General features: G+C 42.0%; 1 protein-coding gene across 1 annotated transcript in view; it reads right to left on the reverse strand.

Annotated features, from left to right (window-relative positions):
- Positions 1–1,950: 1,950 nt before the first annotated feature.
- plcl1 (phospholipase C like 1) overlaps positions 1,951–24,411 on the reverse strand; it is a 111,406-nt gene continuing 88,945 nt past the window's right edge. The window contains exons 8-12 of the mRNA XM_030757754.1: positions 17,858–18,220; positions 15,031–15,234; positions 6,439–6,514; positions 5,631–5,740; positions 1,951–4,143 (exon numbers count right to left, since the gene is read on the reverse strand). Of these exons, the coding sequence (XP_030613614.1) occupies positions 3,937–4,143; positions 5,631–5,740; positions 6,439–6,514; positions 15,031–15,234; positions 17,858–18,220 (960 nt within the window). The 3' untranslated portion in view covers positions 1,951–3,936. The remainder of the gene's footprint in view (positions 4,144–5,630; positions 5,741–6,438; positions 6,515–15,030; positions 15,235–17,857; positions 18,221–24,411) is intronic.

Below are 24,411 nucleotides of genomic sequence, written 5' to 3' on the forward strand. Positions count from 1 at the left end.
ACTTTGCCATCATCGTGCCAACATCTAAAGAATTTTCTAAAATCCTCCACAGAAAAAGTTGTGAATATCTTGAATTGGAAATTGGACCTGAATGGGAAGCTGTGCTACAGGAAGTGTTTGCTGTTGGAAAAGAAACTGGATATATGCAGTGGAGCTGCTCAGCCAAAGTATCAGCAGAAATGACCAAGGCAGCTTCAGAAGAAGAACCTCACGAGAAGCATGGAGGTGGAAATAATCTGGCTTGGGGTTGCTTCACTACCTCAGGAACTGCATAGGTCGCAGACAGATTCAACTATTGCGTCTGTGTTATATTACAATGTTTGCAAGATGATGCCCGGGGAATGGTTAAGAAAGCAGGAGTGGAGGGTTAAGGAATGGCCTAGTAGTTGAAAGGAGGTAATAAAAGTGCTTTGTGCACAGTTAACGTAGTGCCAGTCCATTTACCGTTAACTTATACACTGTATGATATTTACCTTTTCCACAGAATAACATCTGTTGATGTTTTTGATGAATAAAAACTTCATTTTGGTTAAAGTCCTCTGCGATAGGCAGTTACATCAGCTGTGCACAAACACTTGACCAAACAGCTACATGAGTTATTAAACCCTGTGTTACAGCCTGTCGATATCAAAGAGCATCAAGAGTTTACTTGTCCAAATGTATTTAAAAAGCCAACAGTTTCCATGGAATATAAATTTTTTTTTACATGATAAGTTATTCGAAGGATAAGCTTAACATAGCCAGAAAAACCCTAACCCCTGAAAACTGACTTCTACGCAGGTAAACTCAGCAACCTGCTTTACTGCAGCTCCTTACCCAGTTGTATTCTTCGTGTCAGCAGGCGTATAAGCAGCAACACAGTACTGTGGTCTGTTTCACTGCAGCTCATGGAGCATGAGCATGCAGAGAGATCCTTCCTGCAGTCCTGGACATGTGTAGGAGGTCAGTGTCTCATTTAAAAACTTGCCTCTGGGGGGCAGTGATTCTCCACAGAGAACCTGAATCAGCAGTGACTGAGAACCAGTTTGCATCATCGGGTCAGGAATTAGGGCACCGTGGTATGGTGACAAACATAAGCACTCCAACATAAACTCACATCTTGAAGGCTCCAGTGAGTCAGAGTGTTATTAATAGACCCAAACAGCAGGCGCTGTCACCGTGTCTGCTGCTCACAGCCAATTATGAAGCTCTGCAGGTGTGCCCACCCAACCACACATGCAACCAATATCAGCCACTTCTTCTATTCTGCAACCTTTGCTCTCTCTCCATTATTTGTTTTCTGCTTTGTGAAGCCTTTTCACAAGCACAGGGAGACACACACACACACACACACACACACACACACACACACACACACACACACACACACTCACACACACACACACACACAGAAAAACATGGAAATGTTATTAGGTCAGCTTCCTCCTGTGGCTATGACTCAGTATACCAGCTCTGTCACTGCCCCCCTGGAGTCTCTGGGAGAGCAGCAGGAACAAGAGGATGGAGAGAAGTAGGGGGTAAGAAAGAGGTTATTACAAAACACGGCGGACTCATTCAGAACATACAGTAGCCTTGCACATGCACTTCAGCACAGGGCTAAATAACCCTGTGTTTCTCTTTATATCCTGTCAACTCTAAAGACACCACCAGCTGTTAAGCTTCAACATTTAGCCATGTTCAACCTACCTGCTTTCCTGAAAGGCCAAAATAAACATTCAAAATGTCTCTCTATTCATAAGTTGCCTCCTTCCACCTTCAAATACTGCAGCTGTTGGAGGTGGAAATGAAAATGTTCAGCTTAGCGGCCTTGGATTACGATCGCACGTCAATCCAGCAGAACTAATCTATTTTTTTAGTAATCATTTCTATGTCATCACAAACAAAAATGAAGGAAACTGTTGTTGAAGGGTACCTAAAATATTACGCTTTTCTCTGTCTTTTATATATATATTTTTTTTTTCCTCTTTGCATGGTTCTGTATGACAGAATATCAGACAGGATATCTCTAATATGATCAACTGAGGCACAGAAGCTCCGCCCACCTGCTGCTCAAATCTGCAACGGCCAGCTGATCAGAAGAAAGTGAAACGACTTGTTTCAGACAGAATGAATTGAAAGGCTGCAGCAAGGTCCATTAAAAGACAAATAAGGATTATTTTGAAGTGTAATTGATGTAAAGCAACTCTAGCAGAGTTCTAGAATTAAAAACTTGGAGCTGGAAATGAGCATTACCAGGTCCACTTTAAGACATGTGACCCTTAGAAAAAGCTTGATTTAAGGGTATCTGGAATCATGTTAGTTTGGTCCCGTGTGCTGCTTGGCCTCACCTCTGTGGAGTTTGGTTAACACACAGCATTACCAGAAGAAAGTACAAAAGCAGAGTTTAAGAACAAGTACCAGCACACACTAATACTCAAAGACAGAAGAATACCATCACTGAGGCAACTATGAGCAGCCCCTGCCACACATCATATTTGTTTAGTTGATTCCTTTTACTACTGAGTTGTGGAGTTAATTCTATTGTTAAGTTAAACAGTCTCTGTTTATTATTGTAATTTAAAACTATTATTGCTACATCAATACAGTAGACTCCATGAAAGCTGCAGGAACCCGTTCTTCCTGCATGGACTCTGAGCTTTCATCACACCACATGTCAGTATAGTGAGGTGGTAACAAGATCCACCCACGACTACAGCAGACATGTAGTACTACAGTATCAACACACACACACACATCCTCTCCAATTACCGCACCAAGCCCTCTCCAGACAGATCTGACAGTCCCACAGGCCGTGGTGTGGAGATAACAAGAACCTGTGTGTGAGCGTCTGGTGTCTTCTTTGCACAAATACAGAAGTCAGAAGGGGAAATGTGTGAGTGTGCTCAGAGTTACGAGGGCTTCTAGTAAGTGCATTAATCCTCAAACAGGCCTGATAAGGCCTACAGAGCTTAAGAGATTGGAGTCTGGAAAGAAGTGATAGATAAATCACACAAATGTTTGGATGGATTTGACCTGCAACCTTTCCACACTCCCAAACCTCATTAATAACTCCTCATATATGAGATAAGGTCCTTTTTCTACATCTGAAACTCATTTTGTTCAAAAGCTTTGAAGAAATTTCGCTGGCACGGCTATGCTTTTTTTAGGATGGAGAACAAGCCAGAAAAGGGAAACTTCAACCATTCAGATGAAGGAAAACTGTTACTGATCACAACAGTACCCGTCCATCATGTTAGTATATACTCTACTTGATCTGCGGTCATCCTAACAGGATTAAACCTCTAGTTTTCAATAATAAGCAACTGCAATCTTTTCTGCAGCTACATCTAAAAACAAAAGTACCATCAATTTTTGTGACTGTCATAAAAAGTCTAGACTCTCCACCTGTGAGGGTTTCTCCACCTGTTATTGCACCTTTCCACCATTCGCAATCTCGCTGCCTTCCCGAGGGATAAGCCAATGTAGCGGCTCTACAGTCAGCTCTACATTCACTCTGTTCCACAACTTCACCTCTCAAATGAAACACCAGTAACGTGGCCGTAATCATTAGTGGCCCTACTGTCACAAACTACTAATGAGGTGTCTTTGATTTCCTCTCTAGTGAGGAAACAACTGCTGATTTTAAATGCTGAATTACACTCTCAGAAAATTAAGCAGGAGCCAAAAAAGTTCCCATGTGGAGTGTCTTGTCTTCCACTGTAGACATTCATGAGCATCTCTGTAGGCTGGAACTTCAGAACTCACCATAAGGCTTTAGTCTAGTTACTTACTGCGCTGTATAAAGGAATACACAGTCTCATCTTTTGCTTTTCACACCCAGGTTTTTCATTTTTTCTGTCTCTTCATCTCTGCTATCCCCTGTAATTACTCTTTCCACTCCCTTTTCATCTTTGGCAGTGTGTTGGACCCGGGGTGTGGGGGGTGGGCAGGTGGGTGTCAGATGCGTCCGTTGCCGTGTGTGCTGCTTCGGCGGCCGGACAGTGGGTGGGAGGAGTAGTGCAGCTCGGCTGTGGAGAAATTGGAGGATGAGGAATTGGAGGAAGAGGAGGAGGAGGTGAGTCCACAGGCTTCACAGGCCAGTGCCAGCTGTCTCAGAGCATCCAGGGAATCCATCTTCGCCCCTCGTAACAGATCGCTCTGGCCCTGCAGCACAAAGAAAGACGTGAGTCGGACTCACACCTGCAAAGTAATGAACTTCAATTAAAGCAAAAGGTAGCATTTAAATCTGTTTTATTGTTCTCTGGGAGGTACGTGTGCAGGAGGTGTTCTTCTTGTATTTAAGAATTTAAAGCTGATATAATCTGCTCATTTCACGCTCCGTATGTTTATTCTTGGACTCTGCTATCGTGGCTCTTCATGATTCCCAGGTCAAAAGAAATCCTCATTTATCTTGTACAGGGCACTGGTGCAGCTGCTCAGTTCAGCTCTATCTGAACCAAGCTGCCTTGTGGCTCAGTCGCAGTAAAAATAGGAAAGCTGCCTCCTCACAACTAGGAAAATTTGGTGGTTGCTCAGTGATTGCACTGAATTTTTTTTGTATTCGACAAACAAAGGCAAAAAATGGCACACGGACATGCCCTCAACTGCACCCTCAAACTCTGGGACCACCTTTGCATTTACACAGGTTGTATGGTGAGAGCCAACCAGCATGGTCCAAATGACTGCAATCACTCTCAGACAGACTGGTGGAAGTCTGCAAATAATTGCCATCTAATTTATAAATGCAGAGAGTCAATATGAGTCTGCACGATGAGCGTAATTGCATTTCTCTGCAATAGGGGACTTGACTGGTTATATTCTGATTATATTAATATATAAAGCGAGGTGCTTGTGTCATTTTGCAGTTAAATCGTGTCCTGCAGCAAACACATCACCGTTACTGGAGGTATGTCTGAATTTCTGTTTCACATCTGGCTGGACTTTGAACGTGAATTCCTGTGCATGTAAATGGCAGCAGATTTGTCATTTTCTCCAGTTTATCACAGTTGATCACCAGATTATCACAAACTGCATGTAACTGCCAACCTGACTACATTCAACCACAAAGAAATGGCAGTAACCAAATAAGACTCTGCCTTTTGCCATTTTATTGCCATCTTAATGCACCAAAATCACTTTGAAGACAGCAAATGACTTCAAGTGGTTGCAAACCTGGCCCCCATTTCAAAGAAAGCAATATGGCAAGTTCATTGCACATGGCTGCAAAAGTTTGGTTTGTCTTCCCTACTGTGACTGTAGCATCTCTTCCTCTCCCTTTAAGTCAACTTTCTTCTGATTGGCTGTTTCTCACTGACATCATGCAGAACTGACACAGAACCAAGCAGAACTCAAACTGACATATTTTAATTGTTCTAAGACTTAAAATTTTAATATTAAGGGTATGGCTACTTTCATTGACAGTTGGGCACCAGACAAAGCTAACTCTCCAGCTCATCCAAATATGGTCACTTCCTGCTCCAGAAACCTTTTTTTTTTTTTATAAAAGAAGATGGCAGTAACCAAAATGTCAAACTGAGGCTTAAACATGGTAGTTCATGTTAGCATTGCTGCTGTGAGCAAAGCTAACATGATGATACGATGATTGATCAGGTCAGTGTGAGTTTTCATATAATTATGTGATATTCCCATACCTTGAGTACAGTAATGTTCCAGGTGAAACTCTCCACAGCTTTGTTAAGCTTCCGACCCTTCAGTCCTTCCTTCTCTCCAAGTCGAGAGAGATCCTCATGGAAGTCCATTCCTGTGAAACACACAACCAGGTGCTTTCCATCAATTCAGAGGCATACAGCAGTCATTTGGGAATCAATCAATCAAATTCAGGTGAACTATAGACGTCAAGCCTGAAGACAATTTCTCTCAGCTATCTTTAGACTCAGATAAAATGTCTAAGGGCCAGTTTCAGCGATGAGTGTGTTGTCATATACTGACATGTTTGCATAAAAGCAGAGCACCCTCCTTCATGACATTCACATTGACAGATAAAGGTCAGCAATCATCCACAGCTGTGGGAGGCTGTAAAAATACACTGGATTGCCTTTTCTTTTCACTGCGAAGGATGCACAGCTGTCCTGCTGTTAGAAAATCCGATACAAATGTAAGAACGTTTCAAACAGAGATACACTTCCATAGATACGTGTCTCAAGGGAACCCCATTTTGAAAAAGCCCAAATATTAGCTTGTCTTTGGTTCTTTCTAATCAGACATCCACACAGAGAGCGCTACAATCACCACATGCAAAGCTGTTTACTGACAGCCTCATTCTCTGAGGAGTCACCCTCATTAAGCCTTCCTGTTAGATGTTTCAGCCAGACTTGCTCATTTGATGATTTGTTAGAATTTGGGCATATCCTGTGCTACAGATGTTTTATTCATGAGAGCTGATCAAAACTACACTCACATCAGCCCATACAGCCTTTCATCCATCTCTGCATACTTTACCTTCCCTCTGCACCTGCGCGATCCTCTCCTGTACTCCATCTGCATTCTCAATCAGCTGTTTCTGGGCAGCAATCATCTGAACAAACGACAATTTCTGTGTTCAAACTTGCAGAACTTTTTTTTTTTTTTTAGACAAACAACAGGTATACTGTATATGGACAAAAGCAATAAATTTTATTTCTACAGCAGCTTTTTAAACCAAAGTTACAAGATGCATCACAAAATGTAAAAAAAAATAGCATCATTAAAACATTTAAAAATACATGAAATTAATAATGGTAATGATAATACAGTCTATAAAACAAGAGACAAAGAAGGCTAGAGTAAGAAGACAAACACAAAAGCTAATCTTACAGGTGGGTACAGTGACCTTTATAATGTTTGTGATAAAGACACAATTTTTGTAGAAAGTCTGCACTTCAATCACTGTGGTGGTGATTGAAGTGCAGAACTGTTTAAGAATTCCACCCATTTTTATCCACAGGCTCAAACTTAGTGGGACACCTGACTGACAAACAGCTTCAGGCCTGCTCCCCTGGTATCTCATGACAAATGAATCAGACGTAACATCTGAAGTTGATTCAAAGTTTTGAATTTGCATTTTATAGCTTTTCAATAATTTTAATGTCATTTTAAATATGAGGCCCAAAGTTAGTTAGTGCAAGTGAGGGAGGCTACAAACCCAAATAAAACCAGTCAGACAGTGAAAAACTTGTCCAAATCAACAGTCTGCTGCATTGTTAAAAAGAATGACTGCAACACCAAAAAGGCCTGAAAGAGCACAGAAGACTAAAGTGCATGATGGCAGAATTATTTCCATGGTTAAGAAAAACGGCTTCAAGTCCAGAAGACTCTTGAGGAGCCAGATGCGTCACTGTCAGAGTCTACAATCATGAGCTGCCTTCATGAATGGAAATCCAGAGGAATTACAACAAGGTGCTAAACTCTGATTACACTCAAAACCAGGAAGGTCAGATTAGACTTTGCCAGGAAACATCTGAAAGAGCTGCACAGTTCTGGAATAAATCTTTGGGCAGATGAAACCAAGGTTAACCTGTACCAGAATGATAAGAAGAGAAACGCATGGACGAGGAGAGAAACAACTCATGACCCAAAGCATGCCACACCATCTAACATGGTGGTGGTAATGTCATGGCATGGACATGCGTGGCTGCCAGTGGAACTGGATCACTAGTGTTTCTTGATGATGTGACTGATGATAGAAGCAGCAGCAGTGATTATGAAGTGTGCAGGGCTGTACTCTCTGCTCAGATTCAGCCAAATGCTGCTAAACTGATCAGAAATGCTAATGGATAACAACAAACTGCAAAAGCCACCCGAGAGTTTCTCAAGGTGAAGAAATGGGACATTCTTCAATGGCCAAGTTAGTCATCTGATCTCAGCCCAACACAGCATGCTTTTCTATTATTAAATACAAAACTGAATGCAGAAAGACCCACAAACAAGCAGCAGCTGAACGTGGCTGCAGTAAAGGTCTAGCAGAGCAACTCAAGGGAGGAAACTGCATTTGATGATATCCATGGGTTCTAGACTTCAGGCTGACACTGGCTGCAAAGTTTTATCATCCAGTTATTAAAGAGTTAAAATTTATGTTAATTTATGGGACTGTGTATTAAAATGGTTGTAATTGATAAACGGTTCATGCAGGAATTTTATAAAACCTCTCAAATTAAAGTTGAAAGTCTCCACTTCAATCACATATTGATTGTTGGCAAAACTACAAAAACTGTGTCTTTGTCCCAAACATCATGGAGGGTACTGGAAAAGTTCTTTAACGCTCCCACCCCCCGGACACCTACTAGGGGTAACCCTTGTTTCTCTTTTCTAAACTGAGTGGTTTCTGTCATATTTCAGGCCTGTTTCCAGAAAAAAATGGCTCTGTGTTAGTGAGGGTGATCTCTGCTTATACAGCTTACTAGGGCTACCCTTGGAAATACCTGTAGCCTATTCTAATGGTTGTCAAACCATGTCTTTATTGGCAAATTTTGTCTTTATGGGGGAAAGAGTTAAGATGGGGAACTGATTGTGCTGACCTAATGGCAAAAGGAAGTTTGTTCCACAGCGCTGGGGCTAAAACAGTAAATGCACGCTCTGCCTTTGGTTTACATCTGGGCTGTGGAACCTGTAACAATTATTGATTCTCCAATCTGAGGGGTCTGGGGTCAGTATACATTTTTAGGAGCTCTGAGATATAAAGTGAAGCCATGCCATGGAGTGATTTAAAAGTGATCAATAAAATCTGAAATTGGATCCTATAACTGATAGAAAACCAGAGTCTTTCTGCAAGTGTTTGTGACGAGCCTTGCTGTCATGTTTTGTACTAACACCTTATCCACTCAGTGAGGGTGTGGATAAGCTGTTCAACTATATTCATTCAGAAGTACTGGTCTGATCTACTGGACAGTATTTCTAAACAATCAAAGCAAGACTAAATTTTGGATGTGCTCGTTGAAATTGATGATGTCCACCTTTCTAGCAGATTGCCTTGAGTCAGTTATTAGTTGTCCAAGGTGGGGAGTGACACCACTAGAAATATGATCAGGACCAGTAACAAGGACTTCAGCTTTACTGGAGTTCAGGTGGAAGGAAAAAGTCACCCAGTCCTTAGTGGCAGTAAGACCAGAATACAGATTTGAATGAGACATGATGAGATAAGTGAGTGAAGTGAGTGGCCTTCTATCTGGGCCAACCTCATTTCTAAGTCTGTTGAGGAGAATGGTATTGTTACTTGTATCAAATGCTGCAGCCAGGTCTAATAAAATGAGAACAGTATAATTACCTGCATGGATTCAAATGTCATCAATAACGCTAACATTAGATGATTCAGTGAAAGCAACAGCTCCTTCACACGAAATTGGTGGACTTGAAGTTTAGATTTCTTCCATCAGCCTTTCTACATTCTCTTTTCAGGCTTTTATTCATCCAGGGCCTTCTGTTCAAAGGACGACACGGCCGAGCTTTTACAAGAGCTGCAAAGGAGAAGCACTGGGCTACCTACACACTACACTACAGGGGCTGTTCAACCATGAAAACCCACAGTGTTTGCACCTCATGTACTTGGTGACCCCGCTCTCTAACTTTGCGTGCTCTCCAACTTACTGCCACTTCGCGGCTGAGATGCTGTGGTTCCAAAATGCTTCCATTTTGCAAAAATACCACTTACAGTTGATCATAGACTATCTGCAAGGGAAGAAATTTCATGAACTGACTTGCTGCAGTGGTAGCATCCTATTACAGTGCCACACTCAAATTCAATGAGCTCTTTAGAAAAACCCATTCTTTCACAAATGTTTTGGAAAGCAGCCTGCATGGCTTGGTGTTGGATTTTATACACCTGCGGTAAAGGGACTAAAAACACCTGAATTCAAAGATTAAGGGGTGTGCCCTAATATTTTTTCATACAGCTTCAGGAGCTGGCCCATGCAGGATCTAAACTTTGCCTGATTTAAATTTGATCATTCTCTTCTTCCAGATCGTCTCCTCGTCCATCTCAGGGCTTCTTCCAGTTTAGCTGCTACTTTTAAATCACTTCCTCGAAGTCCCATTGTGACCACTAACTCTGTGCACTATGCACTCTGAGATTTCACCATGACCTTAAACTTGTGTTCTGAGGCTTCTGAGGAGGGTCTTTCAATGTAAATGACCTGAACTTTTCTGGGACTTTGCTCTCTTTCCAAAAGTTAAAAATCAGGTTAAACCGTAGCTGTTTTGACACATTGGAGGACATTTACAGTGTAACGGGAAAGAAAGGGACTTCCAGGGAGCAATCCAAATATAGCAGAATAAGGTCCAGAGATGCAGGAAAAGATAAGGGGAGCTTTATTTAGACGGGCAGCAGCATTATTATTACAATCCCTGGTTGTCTGGGGCCTTTCTGTGTGGAGTTTGGATGCTCTTCCTGCAGTAGGGTAGGCTTGCTCCCACAGTCCAAAGACAGTGGAGGAAGTCGCTAATAGGTTAATAGGATCTGTTTTGACCTGGCTAAGTCACCATGGTAACTCATGTTGAACACATAACCTGGTCGGGAGCAGGTTATGATCAGAGTTTTGGTTCAAAATTGGCTAGAAGCCAATCAATTTTCACTGATTCTTTTATTTACAGCATGATGGATGGATGGATGGATGGATGGATGGTTATTAAACAGTACCTTAATAAAACCACTAAATGAAGCACAAACTGTGGGTTGCATTGTCACAGGAATTTGCATGTATTAATTTGCTGATGCAGAAAATATATAATGTTTTTATATTTGATTCTTATCTGCTGCTAAGTCGGTTTAACACTGGGGGAATTGCAGCTACTAGAGCACAGATTAGAAAATTATTCATTACCAAGAATAACTATTCAATCAGCAAAATGAATTTCACCCTGGCAACAAACTAAGGCAATTCCCACATCTCCTTTATTAGGCCATGGGGCAGTAAACCTTTAATGTTTAAATACATCACCTTTAAAGTTTCTGAGCTCTACTGTACAGCTGTTATGCTAGAAATAAACAGCAGCACTGAAAGCACACTGACCATTAAAAGAATTAAAAGGTTTGTTTTATTGTTCTAGGTGCTAAATCCAGAGATTAATGATTTTCTGCAGCACTGATGTCTTATTTGCAGCAGTGCTGCATTTTACTATCATCATCATCTGATAACGTCTCTGATTGCATTAAGCTGCACTCGTTTGTGTCCTTATGAGGAGGTTTTTTTTGGAATTGGTTGTTCAGCCAGCCGGTCGTTGGTGGAGAGTAGCAGCTACGCTTCTGGCATTGGTTGCTTGTCACGTCCAAGTCGACTCTCAATCATTATCCTGATACTCATAAACTATATGCACAGGTCCCTCAGTTACTTACATACAGCACATACAGTAAGGTGTACTGTATGTACTATTTACGTCAATGTTCTGCTGGAAAACTTTGGGTCCTGGTATTCCTGTGGATGACACGTACCACCCACTTAAACAACGCTGCAAACCAAGCAGCTTGGGCTTACACATCACCTGGGAACACACTGACATCACTACACTCTAAATAGTGAAGATTGTGTTCAGCTAATTATGGTGGTAAGAGCTGTAACTATAGTCTCCCGTTTTAATTAGTCGAGTGTAAGTTTGTCTTAAATCAGTGGTAAAATAAAAGGAAGAAAAAGCCTGAATACAGGAGGAGAACGGGAGGTTACTGTGTGGTGACTAAGCCGCACGTGCGTGCATGTGTGCATGTGTGTGTGTGTGATGTTTGATTGGCGATCACACCAACTGTGGCATCATGATGCTGACCTGCTGGGTTTGCATTTGCCCGGTTCTGCTGCAAACATCATCAACTGCACTGACATGCATAAACAAGCACTCTGCTCTGAAATGTGTGTAGGAGTAAATAGCTGAGCACTGAAACAGGTGGGAAAGTCTCGTCCTGATCTGATGCAAGAGGAGACTGAGTAGGAGGTGTGCGTGCTTGCTTGCTTGAGAAGGTATGTGGGTGACTGTTCCATGTCACCACAGTTTCTGCATATTTAATGCCTACGGACAGTGTAAAAGTACGTAAGCAGGGGTGTGCACACTCAGTAATGCAGTGTTAGGAATCTGAAAACCAATCAGCAAACTGTGGAAAACTTTCTGATGCTCAAAACTTCAGCCAAAGGAGCAAAATTATCAAAAGCAGTCTTACTTATGAGTACTTTATGAATGAACCTATGAGCAAAGCAAAGCTCATGAATATACAGTACCAGTGAAATTTTTGGACACACTCACCCAGTCATGCCTCCATCTTGGCCTCCACCACCACCAGCATCTAGACTCCGGGGGGTCCTGCCTAATTCCTATCTCTACTGGGATTCCCTTCAATTCAATTCAATTCAATTTTATTTATATAGCGCCAAATCACAACAAACTTTCGCCTCAAGGCGCTTTGTATTATGGGTAAAGACCCTACAATAATACAGAGAAAACCCAACAGTCAAAACGACCCCCTATGAGCAGCACTTGGCGACAGTGGAAAGGAAAAACTCCCTTTTAACAGGAAGAAACCTCCAGCAGAACCAGGCTCAGGGAGGGGCAGTCATCTGCCGCGACCGGTTGGGCTGTGGGGAGAGATTAATCCTCGCAAAGCTGCTGGTCCAGACAACATCCCCGGGCGGGTGCTAAGGGACTGTGCAGATCAACTCTCTGGGGTGTTGACTTATATTTTCAACTCCTCCCTCATACAGGCAGCTGTCCCCATCTACTTGAAGACTGACACCATCATCCCGGTCCCCAAGAGCTCCACAGTGACAGGCCTGAATGACTATTGGCCAGTAGCTCTCACCCCAATAGTCATAAAGTGCTTTGAGAGACTGGTCATGGTCCACATCAAGGACACCATCAATGTCACTGTGGACCCACATCAATATGCATACCGAAAGAACTGGTCCACGGAGGACGTCATCTCCTCTGTGGTTCACACCGCCCTCACCCACCTGGAGTGTAAGGACTTGCACAGAATTCCACAGAAGCTGGTGCACAAATTGTTCACACTTGGACTGAGCTCCTCCCTTTGCAACTGGGCCCTGGACTCCTCCTCCCCCATCATCCTCAGCACTGGCTCCCCCCAGGGCTGTGTGCTGAGCCCTCTTCTGTTCACCCTGATCACATATGACTGCCCAGCAAAATACCCAGGCTATTATATTGTGAACTTTGCGGATGACACAGCAGTGGCTGGATGCATCACTAACAACGATGAGTCCGGCTACAGGCAGGAGGTGGAACACCTGGAGGATTGGTGCAGAGAGAACAATCTCTGCATCAATGTGGCAAAAACAAAGGAGATGATCGTGGACTTCAGAAGGGTCAGACACCCCCTCCTCCCCCTGAACATTGGAGGATCTGCAGTAGAAATGGTCCCCAGGTACAGTACAGGTACTTGGGTGTATACCTGAGTAATGACCTCACCTGGGGCAACAACAATTCCAGTCTGGTCAGGAAGGCACACCAGCACCTCTGCTTCCTCAGGAGGCTGAGGCGCACTGGACTCGGAAGCTCAGTCCTCTCCTCATTCTACAGATGTGTAGTGGAGAGCGTCCTGGGCTCCTGCATCACTGTGCGGCATGGAAGCTTCTCTGCAGAGAAGAAAGCTCTGTAGAGGGTGGTGAAGGCTGCTCAGAGGACTGTTGGAATCAGCTTCTCCACCACCAAAAACATTTACACCGCCAGATGCAGGAAAAGGGCCACCTGCATCCTGAAAGAGCCCATACACCCAGCACACACACTCTTTGTTCCACTCCCCTTCGACAGGAGGCTGAGGAGCATCACGAGCAGGACCACCAGACTGAGGAACAGCTTCTTCCCTGAAGCTGTAAGACTGTTGAACTCTGGTGGGGCTGTGGAGCTGCACTACTCTCCATCCATCAATCCTTGCACACACTAATGCTGCTGTTATTGCACAATCACCACTGCTGTGGCACCAAGTATCACAACCTTTACTCCATCTCAAACTGTTTATTTTACGTTTATATTTATTCAGTTATGTGTGTGTGTGTGTGTGTGTGTGTGTGTGTGTGTGTGTGTGTGTGTGTGTGTGTGTGTGTGTGTGTGTGTGTGTAGATGTATATTTTTCTTTTATATTGCTGTTACTTTTTATATTTATTCTTCTTTAAGGGCAACACTGGGACCTGAGAACAGAAATTTTGTTCCACTGCATGTAAATGTGATGAGAATGACAATAATGAATCCTTGGATCCTTTCAATTGGTCTGTTACATTTATGATGTCATTAACGCCTTCTGATTGGTGCGGGTGCTTGTTTTGGAAAAAAATAAAGAAAATTACGTAGACATTTAACCTTAAAGAGAGCCATGTTTGGGACTGACATGCCTGGTGCTGGTGACTGACAAACCATCAGGAAGAAGGTAAATTCATCACTGAACTCCAGCCCCAGCTTAAAGGCTTTATTCAGATTTGGACATGACTGATGATCAGAAGTCTTAAAACCAAATGGTACACAGTGATCTAATATAAAAATCTGTTTGATGATCTGAAACATGTAAGTTTAATGAATATGCAAAAAACTATAAAATCAGGAAGCGGGCAAATATTTTTCCACAGCACTACTTGTCTCAAACTCATAACCTCAGGCTTTAAGTGAAAATGTGAGCTACACTAACATGAAGAGCACAAGCTGACAGCCTAAAGGTACAAATAAGTCCATCTCAAAAGTATACCATCACAATTTGATTGGCCAGTTAGAATCATTTTCCTAGAGCGACATTAATTATGATGTAGTACACGGCAATATTTGCTTGCTGAGATTTCAGTTCATACTTCTGTTTTCCTTTAAAAGGGATGAAGGACAAAACACTGTGAAAAGATTACATCGCAGCTTTCACCAGACTTGCATGCTTGAACTTGGCATGAACAGCTGCGTGCAGGTACAAGAAGATGAAAACAAGATATGATATTATGGATGCTTGCTTTGTGGTTTTGGTCTTGTTGTGCACTTATTTTATAGAACAATGATAAGCACAAGGCAGGGATGAATACATCTTTCTTTTAATAAGGAAGTAAGGAGCATATTCAGGTAGTTTTAAAAATGAATTGTCTTTGTCTTACTGACCGTTTCATAAGCAGCGAGCAGTTTACGAGTTGGTTCTGAGAGGCTGGCCAGCGGCTCCAGACATGGATAGCCATCCTTCAGAACCATGGTGGCCCCCATAGTGCCCTCAGGACTCTGCAGCCTCGTGGCCAGGGTCTGGATGCACTGCTTCAGTTTGGCCACAGTGGGGAGCCCACACTGCTCTTTGAAACTGGCTGTGGTGCTCTGGAAATGGTGTGAAGGCAAACAGACAGAGAGGAGAGGGAAAATAGCGTTAGATCTGATGTACAGTTCCGGCTGTAAAATTAAGCTGGGAAAAGCCAAAAATGATGACACGCCCCACTCACTTCCCCCTCTATTCCCCTGTCATCCGCTGTCTCTCTTGTGAATTAAATCAATATGGCAGTCACTGCTGCCTTTAATCCAGTGAAATCAGCCTTAGCTTAAGCGCATTTGGCAAAAGAGGAGACAATATGGCATAAATCTGGAACAGGAAAATCAAAGCTTTTAGAATGTTTTTTTCAGCCACCGCAGGTGTGTCAGGATGCAGAACTGGGCTGGTTCATAGATTTGAGTGTGACAGAAAATAGGAGTCATTTGTTGAACTGCTATTCAGGGTCACTTCATAACAAAGGTAAAGGGTTTACTTCTGCATGCATAAGCACCAGAATATAAAGCCTCTGCTGTCTCCCCGAATGCTATTTGCCACTTGGCGCATCCCCAACTGGACTAGCAATTATCATGCCCCACCTGTGTGTAAGTGCATCCGCATGTCTGTGCATGTGACAGACACAGAGAAGCATGATGAATAATAACTGTGGCAGATGAGCCCACAGCTGGACTCATGGCAGAGAGACAGAGAAAAGGAGAGAGTTCACAACAGTGGGGGAAAGGACAATGAGATTGAAGCAGGAAGATTAAAAGCTGTTTCTGAATGAGTAAAAAGTGTTTCTGTGTAGGACTCGGTGTGTGTGTGTGTGTGTGTGCGTGGGTTTGTGTGGGAGGGTGTCTGACAGACTGACTGGGAGGGATTGGCTGATGAATGAGATGGCCGGGAATTTACTCTCTGATTTATGCTGAAAAACAATGACATTTTCAACCAGATGCTCATTTCTATTATTTAATTCACTAACCTACACTACATGGACAAAACTGTGTTGTCATTCAAACATTACACGCAAAGCAGACATTTTGTCACATCGTGGCAGGAAAATCATGCATGTATTCATGATGGCGGCATTTATCTTGGGCGCGCTGATGCATTCATCAGTAATGTTAGTGAATTTTATGTTAGTTTTAACCTGCAGTATCAGCAGGAACACAAAGGGAACACAACCCTAACGTATGAGCACACAGACTGTGTATAAAGGATGGATGTAGCCACCGTGACAGCACCTATTGGTTAGTGAAGTCCTGTTCAGGCTGTTTTTGCCATTACCTTCTTGGTATTTTGAAACCACGTACGGGGTTGGATCTAAGCCAATAAACATATCCGAGACTGGCACATCCACCTGTCTAATAAGGACCGTAATTAGCAAATTGAACTTCATGTTGTATTTAATATCCCTTGAAACTAGCAATTAAGACCGTAACATCATCTGGCAAGTATTTACTGTAGATCACACAGCAAAGTAAAGGAGGGGTGTTTGTCCTCAAACCTCTACAGAACTGCAAGTCTTTTTGTTTGGCTTCACTTTTCAGGCCCAGGAGTTACATCTTTTATATACAGTCTATGATTAAAAAGTAACATCATTAATTTTGAAATGTGTTTCTGTCCGTCAGCTAAACTTAAGTTTAATACTGCTGCTACATTTATTTCTCTTCCCTTCTGTTCTACTTCTCAAGCCTGGCTCACAGTTGCCATTTCAAGTCATCTGAACTAAGCAGTTAGGTGAACTGGTCCAGTTGAGGCCCAGTGTTGCCACACTGACAAAGTGAGTCAGATTTGGCATATTAAGGTCAACTATGGCCCACGTGTGCTAATATGAATTTGGACACAATATGCACCTTGTTCATGTTCAGCACCTGGGCTCGGGCCAGTGTGACTAGGCTGATTGTCGGTCATCATTCATGTAAAGTCAAGTCATGCCTTCTGGACTCATAGATTTGGCCTATTATTCAGCCAAACCATTTGTGGTATATGGTAAAAGTGCTGGATGACATTTAAGCCAGGGGCTCAACCTAAACACCTGGTTTTATGCACAGAGCTGCAATCTACAGGGACAAGAATGTCCCGGGGTTTCAAATCATATCTGGGCATATAATATATATTTACATCACAATATACCTCTCTAAAAACAGATCCACAGCAAAAAAGGATTCTTCTCTCATTGCCCACCGATACGTGTTGGTGTTCAGCAGTAAGCTGGTGGGAGCTGTGCGACCAGGTTCTATTTTTGCTGGTATTTATAGAAGCTTTATAATCCACCTCCACTCTTCTCACTGATTCCTTTGTCGCTGCCGCTTCCTCCTCATCCTCCTCCTCCTCCCCCACTCTCTTATTCACTCTACAGAGAAGTCTCAGGTAGAATCTAATTTCAGCACCTTCATGAAATCCTCTCCAGTTCACCCTTATAACCATCCTATCAACATAGGGTCAGTTCACAAGCCGCTCTCACCTCTGAGGGTGCCCAGTGATTTCTAGGCCAATATAAAGGACAGGAGTGGAATTGTTTATGCTGCTCAAAGCTCTTTCCAGGAACAACATCCTGGCTACTCTGGATAATTCATACTTACTAAAAAATAATATTGTGAATGGAAACTTTTGGTCTGCCATTTATCACACACTGGCAATCACGTCACATATATTATCCAAAGTCTGGCAATCCCAGTCCACTTGCAGTCTCACCTGAGCATCCTCCCGCAGGTCCGTCGCCTCTTTTAGGGGGGCACTGGCTGATTTAAAAGTCTCATCCACCACCTTGATGCCAGTGTGCCTCAATGTGACGTACTCTCTCCCCCGTCTCCCCACCCTCCGAACCGAAAGACCTCGCCGCTGGGCCTTCCCGCCTCCTCGCCGGTTGGTAATTGCCACGTGGACAAACAGGCTGGTGTGGGGTAAGGGGTCTCCTGCCAGGCCCAGCAGGGGCACATTACGGTAGCCAGGCTGAAGGCACTCGAAGGCCACGCTGTACTGGCCAATGAAATCATCTCCGATGTAGTCGTCATCCAATACCACAAAACGCAGCAAGGCCAGCTCGGGCATGTTTACCTGGAGAAAGGAAATGAACAGGAGAGATGAAATCCATTCTGCTGCTCACCAGAGCAAAAATAAAACCACGGCCAATGAACACTTCACAATGTACTGACCTACATTAACACAAAAACATACCTCGTCTGCCTCAAAAGACATTCAGGGGGAAAATCTGGGATAATTTCAATTCTATTATTCCACTCTAATTCTAGTTGTTGGTCCTTGCTCTTATTGAAACATGGTTTTTATTCATATTTGAGTAAGAAAAGAAGACAAAAAGTTACCTTCGTCTTCAGAGCATATTTCTGTTGTTTTGCAGACTAACTCAGCCTGAACCCTGGTTCTAACCCCACGCAATCTGAATCTGTCATTTTTGTATTTATTAAGCGTTTCTTCAGCGTCTTCAGAGAACATAGAAAAAAACTTTCTGACACACACAGTAAGAAGGGTTTTCACATTTTTTCCAGAAAAGCTCATTTTGGCCTTCACTAACATAATGTTCTGTTAGTTTCACCACCTAAGATGACTTAGACTTCAGGGGGTTAAAGAAACTGAACAACTACTAAAACTGAACTGTTCTGCCAACTGTGATTTTGAAGGCCAAGAATGAACCTGTTGTGTTCTTGTTTTTTTTTTTTTTCCCATATGCAAGTTTACCCTCTTAACATCCACCAGGCTGCCAGTGATCTGTTTAGGGTTAGGGGTATAGGGTTAATCTACCCATTTCATGGAAGTTTTACCTATAGGGTATACCCGAATGGAAAGTGCATGTTCGAGTTTGAGTTAGGGTTGGGATTAAGGTCATCATCAATGACAGCTGAGAGGACTACTATCAGAATATGTCATTTATTTATGCATTTATTCAACAGTGGCGTTCCATCAAGACATGCAGGGTGCTTACCGAGTGAAATCTAAAATCAGACATCAAAGTAGTGAGGTGAATGCAACCTTTGTTATGGCCAATGTAAAAGTTTTTGTGCAGAAACAGACGCTGCTGCCAACACCGACACCGGCCATGACAGTAGCTCGACTTTTCCTTCAAAACAGCCGAGCTAAAATTTTCACTTGACAAAATATTTTTTGCAGTGAAAATCAAGCTAAATCTAAATCAAAGCTACCGTTTGAAAAGCGAGAACTGTTGCAAAATGAGAACGGACGAATTAATGGCTGTGTCGGTCAGTATTATGCAGAAACCTCCAGAATCATCAATTGCACACTCCAGCTCCTGGATACAGTTTTGCTTCTGTTCAGTAAATGTATCTGTTTGAACCTTTAATGAGAGTCTTCTTACATCACTAAAGTTATCTGAAGTCAGATTGAAATAAATACCCATTAATAATGTTTACATCGATAGCACACCTCAGTTATTTGTACAGAAATGCACCAGCCTGCCGTCTGAGGAGACGCCGACACTCAGACAGCATTTAAATGTATCTGCATTATTTATTTGCTCCTGATTCAGAATCATTAATCAGCTCTTATTAGAGGTAAAAGATGCACGTCATTAAATGTTTACAACAGATGAAGACAGCCAGTTAGTCACAGTATTTGTCCGATGACGAGTTCCCCATTATAAAGCATCACTCAAAAAGCTACCGAAGCACAACATCGGCGTTAATTACACAACACAACAGAAGAGGCACCACGGTGATGCTGCAGAGGGGAGCTGTTTGAAATATTGCATTTCAGATCACACCTTCAGAGGACTTTCCTCTCCCCTCAGCTAATAAGGCTATAAACACGTGGCCATGCAAGCAAACACAGCCACACACACGCAGACGCAAATGAAGCTGCGAGCGTGTCTCTGAATATTCATTCGGTGTGGAGGGTAAATACTCTTCACAATAAAACATTATCAGCTTTATCTTGACAAGGCCTGGCACACTCAAACACAAGCTGCTGCATGCCTGTCTACCTCTGTTCATTGTTCTGTCCATCTTCCACACGATTGGAAGCCAGTCGTTATTAAAGGAAGACTGAGAGGGAAACAGGATTCCAAAGATTTTTCTGCTCTGCCTTTCCACTGATTTTCACTTGTTACCATTTTACTACTTTTCCACTTCCACTTGAAGGAAAACAAGAAACTGATGACTTGTATTGAACAAGAGTGTGTGCTGTTCTACGGTGCCTGCAGTTTCGACTATTCTGCCCTATATCATCTTTTACTTATCAAACAAGCACAAATTAAAAACATTGTAAGAAGAGTGTGAATAAACACTGACCAAAAGACATAGTTGAAGAAGCCATCCCTGATCAACTCCTGTCTGACTATAGTCACATACCTCAAAGTGAAAATGATCCACTTATTATGTAGTTAAAGCTGCTAAATGGGTCACTAAAGGCTAATCGCTGTTAGTGTGTCTTTAAATTCTCAACTAAGTCCTGGTATTTGTATCTCATTTATTATTATTATTCAGCTGAGTGTGTTATGTCAGAATGAAGTCACAACTATTTTGCTTTGCCAACTTTATTTGGCAAAGCAAAACAGAGTTGACCTCTATTATATACATTCCCAGGCCCTTGAGCATTACCCGAAAGCTTTTCTAATCTTAAGTTTCAAACATCAAACAGCCCTTTAAACCTTTAAGACTGCCCGAAATGTCTCCACTTGGTTGGTTTCAAAGCCAACATTTGTCCACAAAATGATAGCTAGATATGTACAGGCACATACACAGAAAAACAGACTATTTGTGTCACATTTATAGCAGAAAATAGCATCAGCCATTCCCTACAGTGAAGAAGAATAAGCTTGCCCCAAGCCTGTATGTGTGTGTGTGGGAGCATGCATGGTTGTAGACTGTGACACATGTAAAGCAGTCTTTTAGGTTCCACACCAGAACAGTCAGCTTAACACTCTCTAAAACCAACATAAGAAGCTAGTAATCACTCCTCAGGAAATAACTCATCTGCATAAACAAGAAATGAGCACCTAAAGATACACCTGAGATAAGCATCCCAAAATACAAGCACAGAGTCTGCTGATTGTTCGGCCTCTTTAGGATGTGAAGCTACAACTGAGACAGCTCAAATTATCTGTCACCCAGCTCACAGTAAGAGTAATGACTAAATGTCATGGCATCCAGAACCATAGCCGGAAGAACGGGTTGTTCACATGGCTGGTCTTCCACATGATGGAAATTTCTGCCCAGACATAAAAGGCACCAAAAAGTTCTGCAAAGCTATAATGAAGTTCTGCAGGAACACAGCAACAATCCACTCTTGGAAAACGCACATCTAGGGTAGCAAAGACGCATGCCCACCTCAGCTCATGGAAACATTTCCAAAACATCTTAAATTTCTTTAGATTTACTTTATTTTTGATTTCTAATTTTTTTTTTTGTCTGCTCTTTAGTAAAAGCAAATAATTCCGTTGTTTTATAACAGGCAAAAATACAGCAACACTCCACTGTTGTTAAAAGTCAGTTGGATTGTGCGTGTATGTGAGTGTGTGCTCAGTCACAACAACCATACATAATCATCCAGCTCAGGAGTAAACAAACTCAAGCAGTACTGTCAAGGCACAGATTCCCTAACAAATATTGAAATTACACTTTGCATATGTTTGGATTTGTGCTGTGTGTTCTGTCAGACATGTTTAATTGAAAAGTCTGTTATGATTGTTCTGCAGGCAACAAGGAATAAAATGCAGCAATAAAAATGCTCTTTTCTTCCACTCCTTGGTAAGAGCTTCTTCGCTGTTGAATGCCACAACAAATACAAGATGATTATTCATTTAGTTTGGGATTTACATCTATTCACCAGGCTTTCTCCCAATTCAGGGGGTACATCATTCGAAGGACTACCTGACAAAGATGCAGCATTTCGAGAAATCATAGAAGCCTCAGAAAATGCAACACAAGGTTCATGCAGACTAAAGCTCTTTCTTTTGAATGCAGCCGAATCAGTAGGTCATCAATACATTAGTTGATTAGCAAATACCAGCTGATAAATACCATATTCATGCTGCATTTCATTAACTTTTGCCTATTCTTTTCTGTAGTTTGCATTTTGTCCATTTTGTTGTCCTTGGTTTCTCTATGCTCTTCTTTTCTACCTTCTCTTTCCTCCCAACTCCCAATCAGTCCCTGCCTGAGCCTGGCCTCTTCCTGTTAAAATGGAGTCCCAATAAACACCGAATACCTTCTTATCAGATCGATTCCCTCTCAAATATATTGTTGGGTTTCCAGTATAGTTTAGAATTTTTGCGTTTTGAATTTCTAATTGTCATGCATCACCATCAGCTCTGACTGGCTCCAAATTCATTCTGCTGCCAAACAGCAACCTGATCATGAACCCCAAAAATTCTTTATAAAATAGTTTGACATATCCTTGTCTACGTAGTTCAAAAGATGTAGTTACTTAATTGGGTCAAAGACAGGAGGGCTGCCTTAATGTGAATAATTTACAAAAATGTGAGTCTGCTCTCATATGAGGGGAAAGGCTGCTGATGGATGAAAGAGCAGAGAACAAGTCACAAGGTCTGGGCTGCCCTTAGGCTTTGACTGCAACGTTATAAAGAATATACAGCACATCCTGCCTGTGTGTGCACTTGTTTATCTATCTTTGTGGGGACCGATGTAGTTTTTAGTCCTTAGGAGTTAGGGTTAAAAAAAAAAAAAAAGAACATTTTATTTTACTATAGATTAAAAAAAAATGAGTAAAAGAAAAGGTCCTTGAGGCCTTTTTAGACAGAGCAAAAATGTAATTAATGAGACAGATTTCACAGTTAAAACTAAGGGGTTTCTGATGACCTTGGTCAGAATAGAAACAGTGTTTAAACCAAGAACTCTTCTATAAGCCACCAATGAGCAACTACTACATAATAGTACAAAATCAAAACAACATTCAGAATCAAATCTCTAAAAACAATGAAAAACTGTAAATGAGTATTTTAATGCATTTACTGTCCTTCCTTTGAGTAAGACTTCCTCGAGAACATTTTCTTTGCAAAATGTAGAACTGCATGATTAGAGAGCTCAGCTACACAATGACCCAAACTGTTCCTGAATGTGTCTCTTCTGCTATGATCTGCGAGTTACTGTGTCTCAGTGATGGGAATAAAAGCACAAGTTTTATGCATAGACAAGCAGCACACTGTGTGTGTGTGTGTGTGTGTGTGTGTGTGTGTGTGTGTGTGTGTGTGTGTGTGTGTGTGTGTGTGTGTGTGTGTGTGTGTGTGTATCGAATGATAACTCTAATCCTGTTCACTGTGATCTCAACTTTCTCAGTTTTTCAGCAGTCTGCCTGTGGCTGAGCAGAACCGCTCAGTGACAGTTAATTCAATCAGCTTCAAACCAAATGCTCTTCTTCAAAGCCAGACAATATGGCACAGGACATTATGTCAGCTGAAGACTCAGTATCTGTGCCTGGATTATCCCCACAATGATGTGTCGATATTTCTTAAACAAAAAGCGGACACTGCATTCATTTATATTAAATGCATCCTGATAAAATCAGGAGAGTGTTTGAGCATCTGCTGCTCACAATATAAAACTAATGTCATATTTCAGACCTGGAATAAAGTAATCTTTATATGGAATCTATCAAGCTTTTCCTAATTTTTGTTTAAATAATGTTAAAATGTCATATTTTCATATTAAACATGGGCAAAGTTAAAAAAAAAAACATGTTATGTAAAAGCCAAAGCCAGATCATTACATGACACTGGATGCATCATGTGGTCAAGCAGGTGTGTCAAACAGTGAAGTTAAGGTGAGGGTAAGGTGTGTGTTCTGTGCTGTTACGCAGGTGGTTTGTAAGGTCTACAAGGCTGCATCTGGGCCCATCTTGCCCCTCAGCAGGCTTTTGGAAGCTGGCCAATCAGAAGTCTTAAAAAGCTTGCTGTGCAGTATGGATAACCGTCAGGTTTGACATTTATTTCAAATTTCTGAGACATGATTTTAAAAAATTACCATTGCTTTACAAAGTTTTTGCACTGCTTAATTTTTTAGAGTGTTTTGGAGTTACAATAACGTTGGAAATATTTTCTAACCATGTCGACACTCAACAACCGGTAATGACAGATGAAACATGCTTTGGGGTTGTTTACATTTATACAGTGCATTATTCTATGAGGTTCTTGCAGCTCTGACATCTAAAGCTGTGTTAGAGATTAAGCCTCTTCACATGCAGTTACTCCATCTGGCTGCATGGAGTATCCTATGAGGACTCAGGGTACTTCCAAACTTCAGTTATGAGGACCACAGCCC

This window comes from Archocentrus centrarchus, chromosome 21 (assembly GCF_007364275.1).
Source record: "Archocentrus centrarchus isolate MPI-CPG fArcCen1 chromosome 21, fArcCen1, whole genome shotgun sequence".
Classification (NCBI taxonomy): Eukaryota; Metazoa; Chordata; class Actinopteri; order Cichliformes; family Cichlidae; genus Archocentrus; species Archocentrus centrarchus.